Genomic DNA, 17,455 nt, shown 5'->3' with positions numbered 1-17,455 from the left:
TTGTCCCTACTTTAATATCTTTGTTTGCCAATTCTAATATCTTGGTCAGTTCTGGATTAGTTTTGATTGATTGATTTTTGTCCTAATTTGGGTTGTATTTTCCTGCTTCTTTATATTCATAATTTTTTTTTACTGGATACCAGATATTGTGAGTTTTCTCCTTTTGGGGACTGAATATTTTTGTAGTTGATAAATACTCTTGAGCTTTGGAAATGGTTTGGTCATTTTGGGTCTTGCCCTTAAGATTTGTTAGATGGGACCAGATCAGCATTTAGTTTAGGGCTAATTATTCCTCACTAGGTGACAAGACCCCTTTTGTTACTCTGCCTGATGTCCCTGAATTGTGAGGTTTACCAGTCTGTGAGAACGGCTTCTTTCTGGCCTCGGGTGAGCCCTGGGTACTGGTCCTTCTAATTTTTCGGGTGGTTCTTTGCCCATCCTTGGGTAGTTTCCTCATCAGTGATCTACGAAATCCTAGAGGGGCCCTCTAAGTGGCTGGAGCTCCTTCTCTGTGCACCCCTCCTGTCTATGTTCAGCCCTGCAAACTCCAGCTTCCTTGGTCTCCTTGGACTCTCAGCTTGGTCTTCAGATCAGGGCCCCACTGTGCACTTTCTGGGTTCCCCCTCCCTGCCCTGCAGTCTGCAGAATCACTCAACACTGTGATGTGAGGACAATTGGAGGGTTTACTTCTTTTGTTTCCAGTTCCTCAGGATCCTTTCCTGCCTGAATTCCAATGTCTTAAAGACTGTTGTTTTATATATTCTGTTAAAAAATTTTTGTTTCAGATGGGAGGGAAAATCTGGTTAGAGGTAGAAGGCTTTGCCTGCTGTTAATGGTTTCTAGGCTACTGAAATCATCCACCCCAGGGCTGATCGTCCAGTGGTTTTGAAAGTTTTCCTGGCTGCTTCGTGCTGCGTGTGATTCACTAAACATGTCGTCGTTTCATGACTTTGAGTCTTGGCTCATGCCCTGAGCCTAGAAAGCATCTCCCTTGTGTACTGTGTTTATTTTCTTTTAAGATATATTCTTTTTTTTTTTTTTTTTAACATCTTTATTGGAGTATAATTGCTTTACAATGGTGTGTTAGTTTCTGCTTTATAACAAAGTGAATCAGTTATACATATACATATGTTCCCATATCTCTTCCCTCTTGCGTCTCCCTCCCTCCCACCCTCCCTATCCCACCCCTCTAGGTGGTCACAAAGCACCGAGCTGATCTCCTTGTGCTATGCGGCTGCTTCCCACTAGCTATCTATTTTACATTTGGTAGTGTATAGATATATTCTTTTTGTTAAATTAAAAGATTACATATTCAAGAATAGCCAAGGCAGTTTTGAAGAAGAGAGGCTTCCCCTTTCTTGACTTGCAAGCTTAACGGCAAAATTATAGTAACTAGCACAGTATGACGTTGGTACAGACATAGATCAACAGATAACAAGACAAAATAAAAAGCGTGATGTATGACAAATTACAGATAAGGAGCATATTACTTTCCTACTGTTGTGATAACAAGTTATCATAAGCTTAGTTGCTTAAAATAGCATGAAGTTAGTATCGTCTGGTTCTGGAGATCAGCAGTCCAAAGGTCTCACAGGCTGAAGTCGAGGTCTCTGGGCTGCACCCCTGCGGAGGGCGTGGGAGAGGATCTGCCTCGTCACCTTTGCCGGCTCCCAGGGCCCAGTGGCACCTTTGGCCCCGTCCTCCATCTTCAGAGGCAGATTCAGAAAAGCATTTCCACGTCTCTGTTTGACCCTGATTAATCACTCCTGCCTCTCTTTCACTCATAAGGACTGTTGTGGTTACACTGGGCCCCCTCCACCATCCAGGACAATCTCCATGTCTCCAGGCCAGCTGATTAGCAACCTTAATTCCATCTGCCACTTTGGTTCCCTTGGTGGCGTTAACGCAGCGTATTCACAGGTTGTGGGGATTAGGACGTGGGCACTTGGTGGGGCGGTGGGCAGCATTATTCTGTCTGCCACAAGAGTAAGGGCGGACCAGTCAGTTAACAGCGCTGGGCTGGCTGTCCAGGTGGAAAATGGAAAATCAGATCCCAGTTTCCGTGTTGTGAACACAAATTCTGGATGGATTACAAAGCAGAACTGTAGAAATTTTAGAATCAGAAGATTAGGAAGAAGAAAGATGATAGAAAGAGCTGTTCCGAATCAATAAGGAATGGTCCATAACAGGACAGAAAAATGGGCAAGGGATGTGAGGAGAGAATTCACAGAGGAGAAACCAGAATAACCAATCAACGTATGCAAAAGTGCTCCGTTTCACTAGCAATCAGAGAAACGCAAATTAAAATGAGAAATCACTTCATGCCCCTCGTGTTGGAAAAAACCTGGCCGGCTAGATAGCATGTAGGTTGAGGAGGATTTGGGAAGCGAGGAATTCCCACCACACAGGGAGGAATGCAGGATGTACGACCACTTTGAAGAGCAGTTTTGTAGTATTTAGTTAATACCCTGCAGCTGGGAAGTGCCGTTTCTAGACGCCCACTGCAGAGAGGAGCTAGTTCATGTGACACGGGGCCTGTGTTTAGTGGCTGAAGCGTGGGAACGACCTGCCTGCGCCCCAGTCGGGGGCTGGCTGAACGAGCTGATCTATTTGGACCGTGGGTGCTATATAGCAGTGAAAATGCCAAGATAGGGCTCTGCATATCATTATGGGTGAACCTTCACAGCAGTGTGCTGAGTGAAAAAGGCAGGTTCTGAAAGGAAATGGACAGCACGGCAGCATGTAAGTGGCTTTGAAATCAATTGCGTGTTGTTTGTGAATCCAGACTTGCCAACTGGGTGATCTTGGACCAGTTGCTTAACGTGTCTGTCCCTCAGTTTCCTCAGCTGTAAAATGGATGGATTAAAGGCCTACATATGAAAAGCAAAACTCGAGGAGTCTTAGAAAAAAATTTGGAGAATATTTTTATGACCTTGAGGTTAGGAAGGCTTCCTTAAACAAGATAGACGAAGCACAAACCAAAAAGAGAAGATTGAGAAACGTGACAATGTTAACATGTAAAGCTTTTCTGTGAGAGAAGACTCCATAAACAAAAGACAAACCTCAGGACTGGACTTCCCTGGTGGCGCAGTGGTTAAGAATCCGCCTGCCAGTGCAGGGGACACGGGTTCGAGCCCTGGTCCGGGAAGATCCCACATGCCGCAGAGCAACTAAGCCCGTGCGCCACAACTACTGAGCCCACGCACCACAACTACCAAAGCCCGCGTGACTAGAGCCCGAGCTCCACAACAAGAGAAGCCACCGCAATGAGAAGCCCGTGCACTGCAACAAAGAGTAGCCCCCGCTCGCCGCAACTGGAGAAAGCCCGTGTGCAGCAACAAAGACCCAACGCAGCCAAGAATAAATAAATAAATAAATAAATAAAATTTATATATATAAAAAAGACAAACCTCAGACTAAAAGATACTTGCAATATATAAAACCATTAAAAATTAATTGAAAGAATGAGACGATTAGAAAGAAGAAAGATGATAGAAAGAGCTCCTCCCAATCAGTAAGAAGGAGATAAACAACTGACAAGAAAAACGGGCAAACGCCCTCAGAGGTCGTGGAGAGGGTTAGACGAGAAGAGGTTTGTCAGGGTGCGCGGGCTTCCCGGCTCGGGGCAGACGCTTCACAGTTGCTGTCAGCTGCACTGATCTTGTCGTCCTGCTGGCTGGCAGCATCGGTGGGCAGCGGCCACAAGTTCATACCCCCTTTCAGCCACTGGCCCAACTAAATACAGATCCCAAGTCTCACTGGAAACAAGGCGACCACCAGGTCAGGAGCAAATGCAGTATTTGCACAGAGCTACTGTTGACCCCAAAGTCCGTGATGGGTACAAACCAGTGCCCGTGTTGCCATCTAGGGAAGTGGGTTCCCGCCGGGCCGGAAAGCTTAGTGTTGGCCCTGCTTCTACTGTTTTATGTTAGCATTCTGGAAGAAAGTAAGGGAGTGTTTATTCGGATAGGTTTGCCCAGTGCGCCCTCCCCTCACCCATTCAGCAAACCCTATTGACAGTCTGTGAAGTGCCAGGTACATTTTAAAAAGAGACAGTAAGTGAACAAACCACCAAATATTTAGGTAGCAGAAAGAATACTGTCCCACTCTGGTGTGGGGTGTTGACAGCAGGGAAGCGGTGCCTATGGGAGCAGGGAGTATATGGGAATTCTCTGTCCTTTCTGTTCAAAGTCGCTGTGAATATAAAACTGCTCTAAAGATAAAGTCCATTAAAGAATAAGACAGAGAATAATATGTGGGGAACTTAGTTATGTCTGTCTTGATTTGATTAACTTGTGTTCAGGATTTATGTTTCTGTTTCCATATTTGAGGTTCATCTGTGGCAGAGGTCAGCCGACTTTAAGGCCAGATAGGAAATAGTTTAGGCTTTGTGGGCCAGATGACCTCTGCCACGGCTACTCATCTCTGCTGGTGTTCAGTGAAAGCCATCGAGGATGTGTAAATGAACAAGTATGGATGTGTGCCAATAAAAATTTATTTATAAGCGCAGATCGTGCGCCAAACTTGACCAGTGGGCCATACTTTGCAGATCCTTTTTTTCTTTTTCTTTTTCTTTTTTTTAATGTGTAATAGTCTTTATTGAAACATACCCAAACAGTAGCCAGAGTAATCTCTATTTTTTAATTTTTATTTTATTAAGTCTTTTGAAAATGTAATATATTTAGATGTTTAAAAAATGTTAAAGTGGGAAATAGTAAATAGATGACCCAATTTTCTAATGGGTTGCTGGTCTTTACCAACTGATAGAAGCTCTTGTTATGTTAAACGAGCCCTTTGTGATAAGGTTGCAAATTTATTTTCTCAATTTGTCTTTTTTCTTTTGACTTTTCTTGTAGTGGTTTTGCCAGGAGTTTACAAAAATTTTCATAGTCATCTTCTTTTTTTCTTTCTATAAATTTATTTATTTATTTTTGGCTGTGTTGAGTCTTCGTTGCTGTGCATGGGCTTTCTCTAGTTGCGGCGAGCTGGGGGGGGGCTACTCTTGGTTGCGGTGCACGGGCTTCTCGCTGTGGTGGCTTCTCTTGTTGTGGAGCACGGGCTCTAGGCGTGTGGGCTTCAGTAGTTGTGGCATGCGGGCTCAGTAGTTGTGGCTCGCGGGCTCTAGAGCACAGGCTCGGTAGTTGTGGCACACGGGCTCAGTTGCTCCGTGGCATATGGGATCTTCCCGGACCAGGGATGGAACCTGTGTCCCCTGCATTGGCAGGCGGATTCTTAACCACTGTGCTACCAGGGAAGCCCCTCATAGTCATCTTTTTTCAATCTTCTCTTTTAAAGCGTTAAGAGATCATATTTTAGTTAGAAAGGTCTTCCACATTCCACGGTTATAAATAATTCTCTCAAGTTTTTTTCCTAGTAATTTTAGGGCTTCCTTCTTATATATACATTTAAATCATTGATCCATTTGGAATTTATTCTTGTATAAAATATCAGTTTACATCCAATTTATATTTTTCTAGATGGCTATCCAGTTATCCCAATACCGTTTAATTCTTAATGTTTTCCTCATTGATTTAAGAAACCACTCTTATTATTTATTGAATTATTACTTGCGTTTGTTTATATTAGTGGGTTCTAGTTTTTAAAACATTTTTATTGGAGTATAGTTGATTTACAATGTTGTGTTAGTTTTGGGTGTACAGCAAAGTGAATCAGTTATACATATACATATATCCACTCTTTTTTTTTAGATTCTTTTCCTATATAGGCCATTACAGAGTATTGAGTAGAGTTCCCTGTGCGATACAGCAGGTTCTTATTAGTTATCTATTTTATATATAGATCCTTTCTCTTTTGTTGTCTTTATTAGGTTTTGGTATTATGAGCATGCTAGGTGTGTAAAATGAGTGTTTACTTGGGGTTCTCTAGAGAAACAGATATACATACAGTATAGGAAGAGATACATGATGAGAAATTGGATCACACAATTACGGAGGCTGAGAAGTCCCATGATCTACTGTCTGCAAGCTGGAACCCAGGAAAGTGGGTGGTGTAATTCAGTCTGAGTCCAAAAGTCTGAGAACCAGGGCAGCTGGTGGCGTGGATTTCATCTGGGTCTGAAGGCCTGAGAACAGGGGACCGAGGGCAGGAGACCGATGACCCAGCTCTGCGGTCAGGCAGGAGGGGGTCTAGTTCTTCCTTCCTCCACCTTTTTGTTTTATACAAACCCTCAATGGATTCAGTGAGGCCTCCCTCCCACCCCCCCAACTAACAGCGGGAAGGGCAAACTGCTTTAAAACGGAGTCACCCCTTCAAATTCGAATTTCATGTGGAAACACCCACACAGACACACCCAGAATAATGTTTAACCAAACATCTGGGCGCCCTGTGATCCAGTCAGGTTGGCACTTAAAATTTTAAGCTTTTTCTGTGTTTGCTACCTTTTCCTGTGCTTTAAAATAGTTTAAACAAAAGGTAGGACCTGTTTCTTGAAGGTCTGATAAAACTTACCTATAAAACCATCAGGAACTTGGTGCCTTTTGAAGGGATGTTTTGACAACCATTTAAATTTCTGTTTATGGTTATTGATCTATTTAGGTTTTCCACCTCATCTTGTGTTACCTTTTGGGATACATATTCTCTAGAAAAATGGTCAATTTCATTTAGTTTACAAAGATGTTGGGATAAAATTGTATCTAATTTAAAGCTTCTAATTTGTATCATTAAATAGCAAAAATTCAACCAAGTAAATTTTAAAGCTCTACCTGGCTTTATTGAACAATTCATGAATCAGGTAGCATCCCATCTACCAAGTAGAAAGGCACTCGGAGGAGCTGAACAAAAAGGAAGACGGGGGCTTCCCTGGTGGTGCAGTGGTTGAGAATCTGCCTGCCAATGCAGGGGACACGGGTTCGAGCCCTGGTCTGGGAAGATCCCACATGCCGCGGAGCAACTAGGCCCGTGAGCCGCAACTACTGAGCCTGCGCGTCTGGAGCCTGTGCTCTGCAACAAGAGAGGCCACGATAGTGAGAGGCCCACGCACTGCAATGAAGAGTGGCCCCCACTTGCCACAACTAGAGAAAGCCCTCGCACAGAAACGAAGACCCAACACAGCCGAAAATAAATAAATAAATAAATAAATAAATAAATAATTAATTAATAATTAAAGGTGCTAATAATTAAAAAAAAAAAAGAAGACATTTATAGGCAGAAGGGGGAGGGGGTAAGGAAAGAGCCGGCTACCTCACCTTCCTCTGGGGGATGGAAGGGGTCCAAGTGGCTGTTACCTCATTGGTACCAACCAGAAAATTCCAAACTGGCTAGTTAAGACCACTTTCCTGGGGAATATTGAAACTGCAGTTAGGTTAGGTACTAAGCCATGGTTCGGTACTAAGCCATTGGCTTAGTACAAGTGACAAGTGACTCCATTCTGGGCCTGTTGTTTCTTTTTGAAAGTATCTATGATTAAGTTCCCTTTCTCATTCCTAATATTTTGGTGAATCTCTCCCTTTCTTGGTCAGGCTTATCCAAGGTTTCTTCACTTCATCATTCTCTTCAAAGAACTAGCTATTGGTTTTACTTATTGGTTCTCCCGTTCTTTGTTTTTGTTTCTAATTGTATCTTTAATTTTAATTAACTTAATGAAAATTTAATTTTACATGCTTTTATCAAGTCCATCCTCTTAATTTTTAAAAAGTTTTAAAAAAGTTGAATGCTTAGCATTTTTTCCATTTATCTGTTTAGGAATAATATCACTTAAGGTTCTGCAGTTTTCTTCTAGGTGCAGCGTGGACTCTCATACGTTTTGATCTTTAGTGTTCTTATTTCCTCAGTTGTTGGGTTCAATTTCTGTTCGCTTTTACCTAGAATGTAGAAGTGTTTTAAAGTATCCCCACGTTAAAAAATACACTAGGGCTTCCCTGGTGGCGCAGTGGTTGAGAATCTGCCTGCCAATGCAGGGGACACGGGTTCGAGCCCTGGTCTGGGAAGATCCCACATGCCACGGAGCAGCTAAGCCCCGTGAGCCGCAACTACTGAGCCTGCGCGTCTGGAGCCTGTGCTCCGCAACAAGAGAGGTCGCGATAGTGAGAGGCCCGCGCACCGCGATGAAGAGTGGCCCCCGCTTGCCGCAACTAGAGAAAGCCCTCGCACAGAAACGAAGACCCAACACAGCCAAAAATAAATAAGTAAATTAAAAAAAAAAAACAAAAAAAACAATGATTTTAGAAAATTGGACAGGACAGCACAGTACAGAAAATAAATATCCTCTATTAAAAAAAAAAAAAACACTAAACTCTTCTTGCCCTTTCACGTGGGCCCTTGCCCTCATCCTTCAAGCCCGGCTCAGGTGTCTCTTCCCTGCAGAGCCTCCTTTCCGCATCTCCCGGCCTTTGTAGATGCTGCTCCTCATGTTATATCGTCTGTTGTCTGCTTCTTCCTTCTCCTACTGCTCTTGGGGTGTGTCAACCAGGTTTGCCCTGGTAACAGGGAATTCCCGACTCTCACTGGTTTAAAACAGAAGAAGCTTTGTTTCCTGCTCTCGGTCCACGTCCATGTGGGGTGGTGGCGGCTCAGCTCACTGTGGTCACACATGGCAGTTGTCACCTGAGTATCGCCGGCTGCCCCCCACAGCACAAAGAAAGGCCCAGAAATGACCCGCGTCCCTCCTCCCAGCCCAGGGGCTAGAGCTGGCGTGCGGCCCCGCCCAGCCTCAGGGGCTGCGCAGCGTCCCCGCGAGGCCCCAGAAGGTGAAGAGGTGCCGGTCCCTGGTGTGGTTATTCGTTCGGCATTAGGGACCATCAGAGGAGCATCTCACCAGTGGGGCCTCTGCTGATTCATCTTTCTGTTGCCCAAAGCATTCAGCACGTGTGGGTAGAGAAATGGGTCACTCAGGACTCTTCCATGATAGAAACTCAACTCAAAATAGTTGAAACGGAGAGGGAATTGATTGGCTGGCGTGATGGAGGAGCCCTGACGTGAGGCCTGGCTGCGTCCTGGCCCTTGAGCGATGCGGTGAAGACCTGGTGTGTCTGTCTGTCTGTCTGTCTCCCACACCTGTCTGCTCAGCCTCTAGCTGTCCGTGGTGGCTTCCTTCCAGGCAGGGTTTCCCCTCCTGGTGGCTCCGGGAGCTGCTCGGTTATCCTCGGACTTAGGCATCCCAGCAGGAAGGACTTCTTTGGCTCAGTTGTCCAGTCGGGGTCCTGAGATGGAGCCCCTCCCTCTGCCGGGTCACCTGCTGCACCCCGAGTGACGGGATGGGGGTGGGGCAGGGCGTGCGTCCCGGGTCACACACCCTCTCCTGCGTGGGGTTGGGCCAGCCCCCCTGACCACAGGGGTAAGGGCTGGGAGGGTGAGTCCCCAAAGGGAAACCATCAGCGCTGCTCTCGGGAGAGAGGGTGGATTCCGGTGGTCACCTGATGGACTGAGGGCCTGATCTCCTGTCCCAGGTCTTTCCCTGCACTCAGCTGTTTCTACTGCGTAGTTGCATCCCAGCTTTGACCAGCTTTTCCTGCATTTCTCGATCTTCGAATGAGTAGAGATTGGTAGTTCCTGCCAGTGGGGCCTGGCCTGTCTTCCAGAAGCCCACCATCTCCACCCCCCGAGGGTCTGCTGGGCACAGAGCAGGGCACTGTGTGGGCTCCAGGGAGCACTGTGGAGGTTCAGGGGGTGGGCGGACCCCGCAGGGAGGGCTCCCCCACAAGGCGTCTTGCTTTGGGCTCGAGATGGTCCTGTCGCCCGCTGAGCTGAGCCTCTTTCTGGGTGACCGGGGGGAGGGTGTTACTCTCCCGTGTGTGGGGCTCACCGAGCCCCAGCGTGACGTCCTGAGCTTCAGAGCTGCTGGGCGCATGCCCTCTGAGTTCTCTACCAGAAGGGTTATTGCTGCGTCCTTGGCAGACAGGAGTGGATGCTTCAGCTGCTGGAAGACTCAGGGACTGCGCTCTGGTGCAGACGTGCGGTAGCAGCGTCATCTGGTTTTCAGCCCCCGTTTGGGGACCCGCAGATCTGCGTGGATGGAACCTGGTTCCATTTGGTTTATTTAATTTGGATTTATCACCGCATTCATGTCACATTAATGTGATCGCCTTCACCCCAGGTTCCAAGCATTTGAAAACGTTGCCTCCCAGGACCTAGTATAAGAGACTTAAATATTGGCTGATGTTTAACTTATGAGGGAAACTTTTCCTGCTTCAATATTTTACCAACTTATACGGTTCCTTTGGAAATCTTAACGATATGCAGCTGTCACTTTAAGTGAGGTGCTCTGGCTTTCTGTTATGAATTATCCTTTTTATTTTTTCTGCAGAATTACCAGGGAGCAAAGGTCCATTCATCACCCTCCGCGAGGGGGTGTGTGCGGGGCCGCTAGAGGGCCCTCCGTCTCCAGTTTTTGGAACCCGGCATTTCCCTGACCCATATTTTGCTTTTGAACGTTCTGGTGGCGTCAGAATTTTGGTGTGCCTGCTTAATAGATATAAAAGCAGCCGGGTAGACGGGGCCATTGAAAATACGTAACCCTGCTGTTTCCCAGAGCACACGGAGTTAGATGCTTGACGTGGTTGTGACCTCGTGTGCGGGCGACGTGCTCGAGGGTATCCTCACTGACGGGCAGCTTGCCTGCCCCGAGTCGTGTCACCAGGCAGTCACGCAGCAGTGGAGGGAGTGAAGGATGTCGGCTGAGCAGGGGGTGGAAGTTAGCGCCCGGGAACCCAACACACCTGCACAGCATCTGCCGGGGAGCGTGAGTGAGCGTTTCAGAGCCAGGGCTTCCAGGAGGGAGATCACGCTTCTGAGCCTGGTCCTTGAAGGTGACCCAGCCTAGGGCTCCGGGCACGTCTCATACTTCCCACTCCTCTTGGGCCTGATTCGCCGAGACGGGGCACCTCTGGATTCCTTCAGCACGGGGACCCAAACCTACTCCATCGACAAGCATCCCTTTACCTCTTCCTAGATTTTGCTCACTTCCTCCATTCCTGTGATCAAAGTCTTCAAGAGAATGACTTTTTAAGCCCAAATAATTAGGAATAACGGCCTTTCAAATGGGTCGGCCTTGTGAATTCTTAGTGTCTGGAGTACCATTGAATGCTGAGTAATCCTTTATTTTCAAGGTCTGACGGGGAAAGCTGTTTCTCACAATCTTTATTTAAATCACAGAAATTGTGTCTTTGGCTGTGACGACCCCTTCCTTCCCCCTGCCCTTGGGGTAAGCTGTTCGGCCCCATCCTGGAACATCCCCAGAGCCCCGCCTTCCTGGTCGGAGGCCTGGCCCCTTCCTGCCTGGCCCTGAGCTGCCACGGTTGCTAAGCAACAGCCTCCTCTCCCTTCAGTTAAGCACAGGCAGGTCTGTCTGCAGGGCAGCCTTTTCCCCCACGAATCCCGCTCATCAGGCCCTGCCGGCTGATTCTCTTTTCCTCCGTCCCCCCCAGGGTGCGCAGCTACGGTCAAGCAAAAGCGTTCTCTGGAGGGCAGCTTGCACTGTGGGGTAAAGGGCTTGAATGCCGCCTTTCATGCAGGGCCGGCTCCTGGTTGGTGTTCATGCATGGGGACCCCACCAGCCTTCCCGGGGAGGACAGTGGAGAGACCCCTGCTCTCTCCAGCCTGGAGGACGTCCCCAAGCCTGCTGCCTGAGCTCTCTCGTGCCTGTGTTCTTACTTTCTGTCTTTCTGTGATGCTCGCCCACTCGACTCGTCAGAAGTGCTGTCTGAGAAGTGCTGACCTGAAAGGTAGCCCCTCTCGCCCTGGAGCGTGGAGTGGGCTTCAGGTCCTCGTGGTCTGCACACCTCCCCACTTCCCCGGGGCTGAATGCAGAGAAGCGCGGGATGCAGGTGTGTGACCTGGCGGGACGCGGACAGCCCAGGTTTGGGGCAGATCGCAAGCCCCCTCCTGGCCTTTTAGTCAAGTGTAGGGCATTTGGGCTTCTAGGAGCTGAACTGAAGAGAGGACTGGACACTTGAGCTTCTGTCGACAGCGCTTTTCAGCAAGCGGAGGCTGATCGGGGAGCAATAGGGTGTCGGGGAAATTCATCTTCAGACGGGGGCGCAGCGGCTGCAGCTGCAAACGTGTCTGTCTCAAGCACTCGGTGTGGCCCTGTCTGCGTCGTGGTTGGCTCGGGTGGCATGGCAACCGCTGACTCAGTCCCTTCCGAGGCTGAGGTGTCCCTGAGCTGCACAGAGCGCCTGGCAAAGCTGTCGTTCTTAGTCTCTGCGTTCTTCTTTTAACGACCAGGTGACTCACCTGAAGCCAGAGCCCCGCGGCGCCACGGCCAGACGTGGATGTTATTCCCGGTGGGGTGGCGGGCGGGCCCCGTCTGGGGAGGCACCAGCATCCCCTGCCGCGGGACCTCATCCTCTGCGACGGGCCGCCTGGTGCCTTCGGTTCAGCCAGGAGCGCGCTCAGGCTCCAGCAGGGGCACAGAGACATCCCTGATGATGATCAGTAAACTAGAATGTAAGTTATTTTAAATTCCACGGGTAGTACAGGAAAGCACGCTTACTCACGTGTCTAAAGGGTGAGGTTCTAGCCCCTCACTTTTCCTGCCATTCCACGCATTTCAGTGAATTTACCTACAGACCTTCATCCACGTGTCGTTTTCTTTCTTCTCCTTTAACAGAAGTGGGATTCCCTTACGCGGGTTGCTTGGTAACTTGTTTCCGCTCTGTAACTTGTCTTGGCAACGTCCCACGTCAGGACCCGCCCGTCGACCTCCCCCTTTTTAATTGCTTCCGGGCTCCACACCCAGATGGACCAGCTTTAATTCAGGGCTTCCATTTTCAGGAACACGTGGGCCATTCTCATGGTTTGCTGTTTTCAGCGGTGCTGCGGCAGAGGTTCTTGCGCACACGTCCTTGTGCACGCTGCAGATGTCACCACGCACGCGGCCTTTGCACACACTTGAGGGCCCCATGGTTTGGTCTTGTCGGCCCTGGCAGCTCGCAGCCTTTTCGTGCTCAGTGGCGGAAGGCGGGCTTCCCAGTCAGACCCCAACACCTCCGTCGTGGCTTTTGGGAGACTTGGAGGAATGACAGTGGACGCCTCTGGAGGACACTGTGTTGTCCGGGCTAGACCGTTAGATTGCGTAGTTTGCAAAGCAACTTAATCAGCGACTCCCGCATGGAACATTAGAACAGAAAGGTTTGAAACCAAGTTATTTTGTGGTTTTGGTGTATTTTCTCACAGCCCGTGCCTTGCTGGTGTGTGTGGGTTTGGGCCCTGCGATCCCCAGCAGGCACTGCTTTCATCTGCTGCAAAGCCTTTTTTGTGCGGTTGGTTGTCTAGGAGGTTAAGATTGTGTAAGTCAGGATGTAAAGAATCACCTCAAAAGCACCACGCAGTACCCAGCTTAGACAAACTGGGGAAATAAAGAGCACGTGAGAAGTTTACGGGCTTGGAGGGTTTAGCTTTCTGCAGGGTTCAGATCTTCCTCAACTAGAGGACACGCAGCCCGGCTCCCGAGCGCCGGGCTTCTCCGAGCAGAGGAAAATGGAACCATTTCCTGCAGGTTTTTCCTCGCTGCCAAAATCAACCTGTGTAGTTTTCAGTCTCCTTTTAGGGTGGAACAAAGGAGAACCCGGCGTGCTGCTCTACTGTTTCATCTTCTAGACTGTTCCGGGTGGCGGGGTGGTGGTGGTGATGAGTGGCTGCCCAGAGCCCTGAGCTGTCTGGGGAGAGGCACGTGGCTTCAAGGACAGTGGGGCCCTGGCAGAATCCTGGTCTGCGTTTTGCTTCTCGCGAGATGACATCCTTCCTGGGAAGCGAAGCTTGCTCGATGATTCGCTAACTCCCTCCAAAGGGAGCTCGTTTCAGGAACCGGAGGCTCCCAGGACTAGAGGGCGCCGCGTTCTTTGGAATCATGTTAACTTGGCTTTGAGAAAGGAGCTGGGCTGGCGAGGGGCTGGAGAGCCTGTAGCTCAGCTCAGGCGGGACCAGCGGAGTTGGGGGCCTCCCTCCACGCCGCCCCCCGCTTTCCCCGAACCCTGTTCCTCATCAGCTGGATCTCTCCTCCTGGGGTGAGCCTGCAGTGCCTTCTCCAGGTGGATTCCGAGGTGGCTGGAAGGGGCTTTGGTGGCATGTCGGCCCCAGGGCACAGCAGGGCCGGCTGGGGGGGGGCGCTTCCCATGTGCGCTTCCTGCCTGGTGGCTGAAGCTGCGCGGTGGTGGGATTCAGGGCCGCCAGGGGAGGCGGGCGTCCTCCCTTCAGACTGCACAGCATGCAGAGTCACGGCCCTCGTGTGCACTGGCCGGTCGGTAGGTGCTAGGTGCCGCCCGCGCCAGCCCCGTGCCGTGTGCCCTGGGGCTTGGGGGCCACGGGGTCAGGTGAGCTGCTCATGGGCACCGCCCGGTCCGGGGCTCAGACGTGGCTGTGCGGGGACTTGGGCAGCAGAGACCACCGGGGAGGGAGGGAGGGCCAAGTGCGGGCAGTCAGGGCCACACGCGGGTGACAGGAACAGGGCTAGTTACCTGTGGGGGGCACGATATCTCAGGGCCCAGGACGTCCTGAAGTCCAGCCGGTGGTGGTGTCCACATGCAGCGGCCAGAATCGGGTCCCTGTGAAGGGGACTGAGGTGCATTAAGAAGGCGTGGTCCTCAGGGAGACCAGACGTGTCACCTCGGACAGGTGCCCGGTCCCACCTGGGCCTTCAGGGGAGCGGAGGGGGCCCTGTCAGGATGGGCCCCGGCCAGCGGGCAGCCCCACCGTTGACTGGAGGCGGTGATGTTGGCGGCTGACGGCAGAAGAAGCGCGCGTGTATGGGCTGATGGGGAGGTGATGGGTGGCCCCTGACGCCGGAGCACAGTGCTGAGAGTCTGGGGGTTTCAGGGACTAGGGTGAGGCCTGGACTCCTAGACAGGAGTGCAGGGCCTGGGATGGGGGTGGAAGCAGCACAGGCAGACTCCAGCCCGGTCCTGCCCCGGGCCACCGTGCGGTGACCGTGTTCGGTGGGTGGGGACAGCGCCGTGGGAGCAGTTGCTCCCTCCGCAGTTGGGCACCTCCGGCACTGCAGGAACCAGCCTCGCGTCACCCAGGGCAGGGGCGCCCTTGGCCCCTCGCTCCAGGGACCCCGTGGAGGACGGACCTCGACTATTCCTAGTACGAACACGCCCGCACTCACACCCGTAGAGTGAGTGGGCCTCAGGGGACGGGCTGTGAGTGATGGGAGAGCCAGAGCGCCCAGCCATGCGTGTGTCTGTTTAGAAGTTTCTTATGTAACAGAACAGCAAGTGGGCCCCAGCCAGGGAAGCACCAGCCCAGGCAGACATCAGAGCCCGGCCCCACGCAGGCAGGGGAGGGTGAGGAGGGGAAAGGACGGGTGAGCCTTGAGGTGAGCGCACGAGAGCCTCACATCTCCCTGAGCGCACGCGGAGTGAGTGAGCCTCGTGAGCAGGGAGAAGGAGGCCGAGGAAGTGGGCAGCGAGCTCGGGCTCCATCCTGCAGGCGGTGACTGGGGACGAGCGCCCTGGGTCTGCTCGCCAAGCACTGGGGCTGCCCAGTGGCCGCTGCCCAGCTCCGAGCACCGGTGACCGCCGAGGGGAGACTCGCGCCAGGCCTGCCTGAGCCGGGCTCCGGTGCCCTTGCCCCACCCAGGCTGACGGCCCCTCCCCGGCCCCTGTGCTTCCTCCCAGGCCTGCCGGCACCACCGCCCCGGGGGCTCACCACCCCCCAGGACTCGCCAGTGGGACCAGGGGTAAGTCCAGGCCCGAGAGGCCTGCTTCGGAATTCCACAGTCAAGTATTTAAAGGTTCTGGGTGCGGGAAAGTCCCCTTTGCATCTTTAAGAACAGTTGATGTCCTGTTTACTTGTGTGGGCTGGGAAGCGTGCCAGCGAGCCGGGGGGGAGGGGCCCCCAGGTGTCGGGGTGCAGGTGTCGGGGTGCAGATGTCCTCGGCCGCCCTCCTGCCTGTCTCCGCGGCGGGTCCCTAGCGCGCTGCTCCCAGCGCTGGCTGTCAGGGCCGTGGCTTCTGGTGCTGGTTGGTAATGATCCTCCAGTTGCCATCGAAGGCCTGTGTCCACGCTCAAGCTGATGTGTTCTCCCGCAGTTACGTCTGACGGCTGGGAATCTTTCAGGACTGAATGGCCTTTTTTCCCCTTCTGAGACACTGAGGAGTGCCCTTCGCCCCCTCCTCTCCCGACCCTCTGCTAGGAGAGGGCGCCGGTGAGGCCGTGGCTTCCCCAGGCAGCAGCCGGCAGGGGCGCCGAGCAGCTGGTGCTGGAGGGCACAGGGCGGCACCGACAGAGGCCAGCACGTTGGCAGGCCTGTCGGAGAGCTGACGTCTCCTCCGGTGCTAGGAGCTGCGGCCACCCCTCAGGGAACCTGAGCCGGTTGCGGGTCTGCCCGTGGCTCGGGGCTGGCTCTGGCCAGCGTGGTTTTTGAATGACGTCAGAGTTGGCTTGTCTTCCTGATGACCTTGTCTGCCAACATCACCCTGGACGTTGGCTTTCTAGAAAAGTTGAATGATTCAGTATCCAGGGCTGTCCCCAGGATGTGGCTTTAATGTGGACCGTGCAGCTGGGAAATTGGACCAGAAGTGAATGTGGTGTTTGCCCGAAGACACGTGTTTGGGGACAGCCTCCCGGGCCCTGCTGGCCCGTCCCAGCATTTTCCCTCCAGCGGTTGGCATGGTGCCCCTAAGTGCTGAGGGGCCACAGGGCAGCACCTCCAGCCCCAGAGGCAGGAGGCGCTCACGGCGGCTTGTGCGCTCTGAGGGGAGCTGAGCAGACCCTAAATTCTTCTCTGCTCCTAAGATGCTGCCTGGATCCCCCAGTGCCCCTCGCCCATTTCTTCAACACCTCTTCATGGGTTGGGTCCTTCTCTGTACCAGCACCAGCCCCCTCCACCCCCCCTGGGCCAGCTGTCACTGCTGATGATAGACGTCTCATTTGTTAACGTGTACATTATAAATAGAGACCAGGATTTGAGAGACAGGTCTTCAGTAGAGCGAGGGCCCTCCACCTCTTCACACCAGCCTTTTAGAGCAACGTCCGTTTTCCTCACGTTAGTCACACTTACCTGACCCTGTGCCGGGTACCTTGCCAAGCCCTTTCTCACAGTAGGCCTGTGATCTAGGTACTGGTAGCACCCCCATTTTACAGGTGAGGAGACTGAGGCAAGACCAGGTTAGTTAGGCGACTTGCCCACATCACGTGGCAGTGAAGTGGTGGAGTGGGGCTTCCAGGGCCCACGTCAGCTGCCATCATGGTCACTGCCTTAACGGGCGGGTTCATGTCGTAGGAACACAGGTGGTTAGAATCAGAAGGGGTCTTGGAGAAGTTCAGTCCAGGGATGGAGGTGAAACCCAGAGAGGTTCAGAGACCAGCCGGCCCTGCAGCCCGAGTGTCAGAGAACCCGGCTTCCCTGGCCATTTCCCCTTCTCCACTTGCTTTTCCTTGTTAATAATATTTTTATTCAAATATTACGATGTGGGAGAAACCACAGAATTGCCCCTCTCAGTAGTTAGAAAAGAAGCAATTAGACGTGATGCTGGGTTCCAGGAGATTCCAGACCTCAC

The 17,455-nt window shown here is 51.6% G+C and overlaps 1 protein-coding gene across 4 annotated transcripts in view; it reads left to right on the top strand.

Annotated features, from left to right (window-relative positions):
• Window positions 1-17,455, top strand: part of NPHP4 (nephrocystin 4) — a 140,157-nt gene that overhangs the window by 81,715 nt on the left and 40,987 nt on the right. For all 4 annotated transcript variants that reach the window (XM_057555489.1, XM_057555484.1, XM_057555476.1 and 1 more), the window contains one exon: window positions 15,573-15,634. In XM_057555489.1, coding sequence (XP_057411472.1) covers window positions 15,573-15,634 — 62 coding nt within the window. The remainder of the gene's footprint in view (window positions 1-15,572; window positions 15,635-17,455) is intronic.

Source organism: Balaenoptera acutorostrata, chromosome 1 (assembly GCF_949987535.1).
Source record: "Balaenoptera acutorostrata chromosome 1, mBalAcu1.1, whole genome shotgun sequence".
Classification (NCBI taxonomy): Eukaryota; Metazoa; Chordata; class Mammalia; order Artiodactyla; family Balaenopteridae; genus Balaenoptera; species Balaenoptera acutorostrata.
Note: the sequence above shows the minus strand (reverse complement) of the source record. Positions and strands in the feature narration are given on the sequence as shown.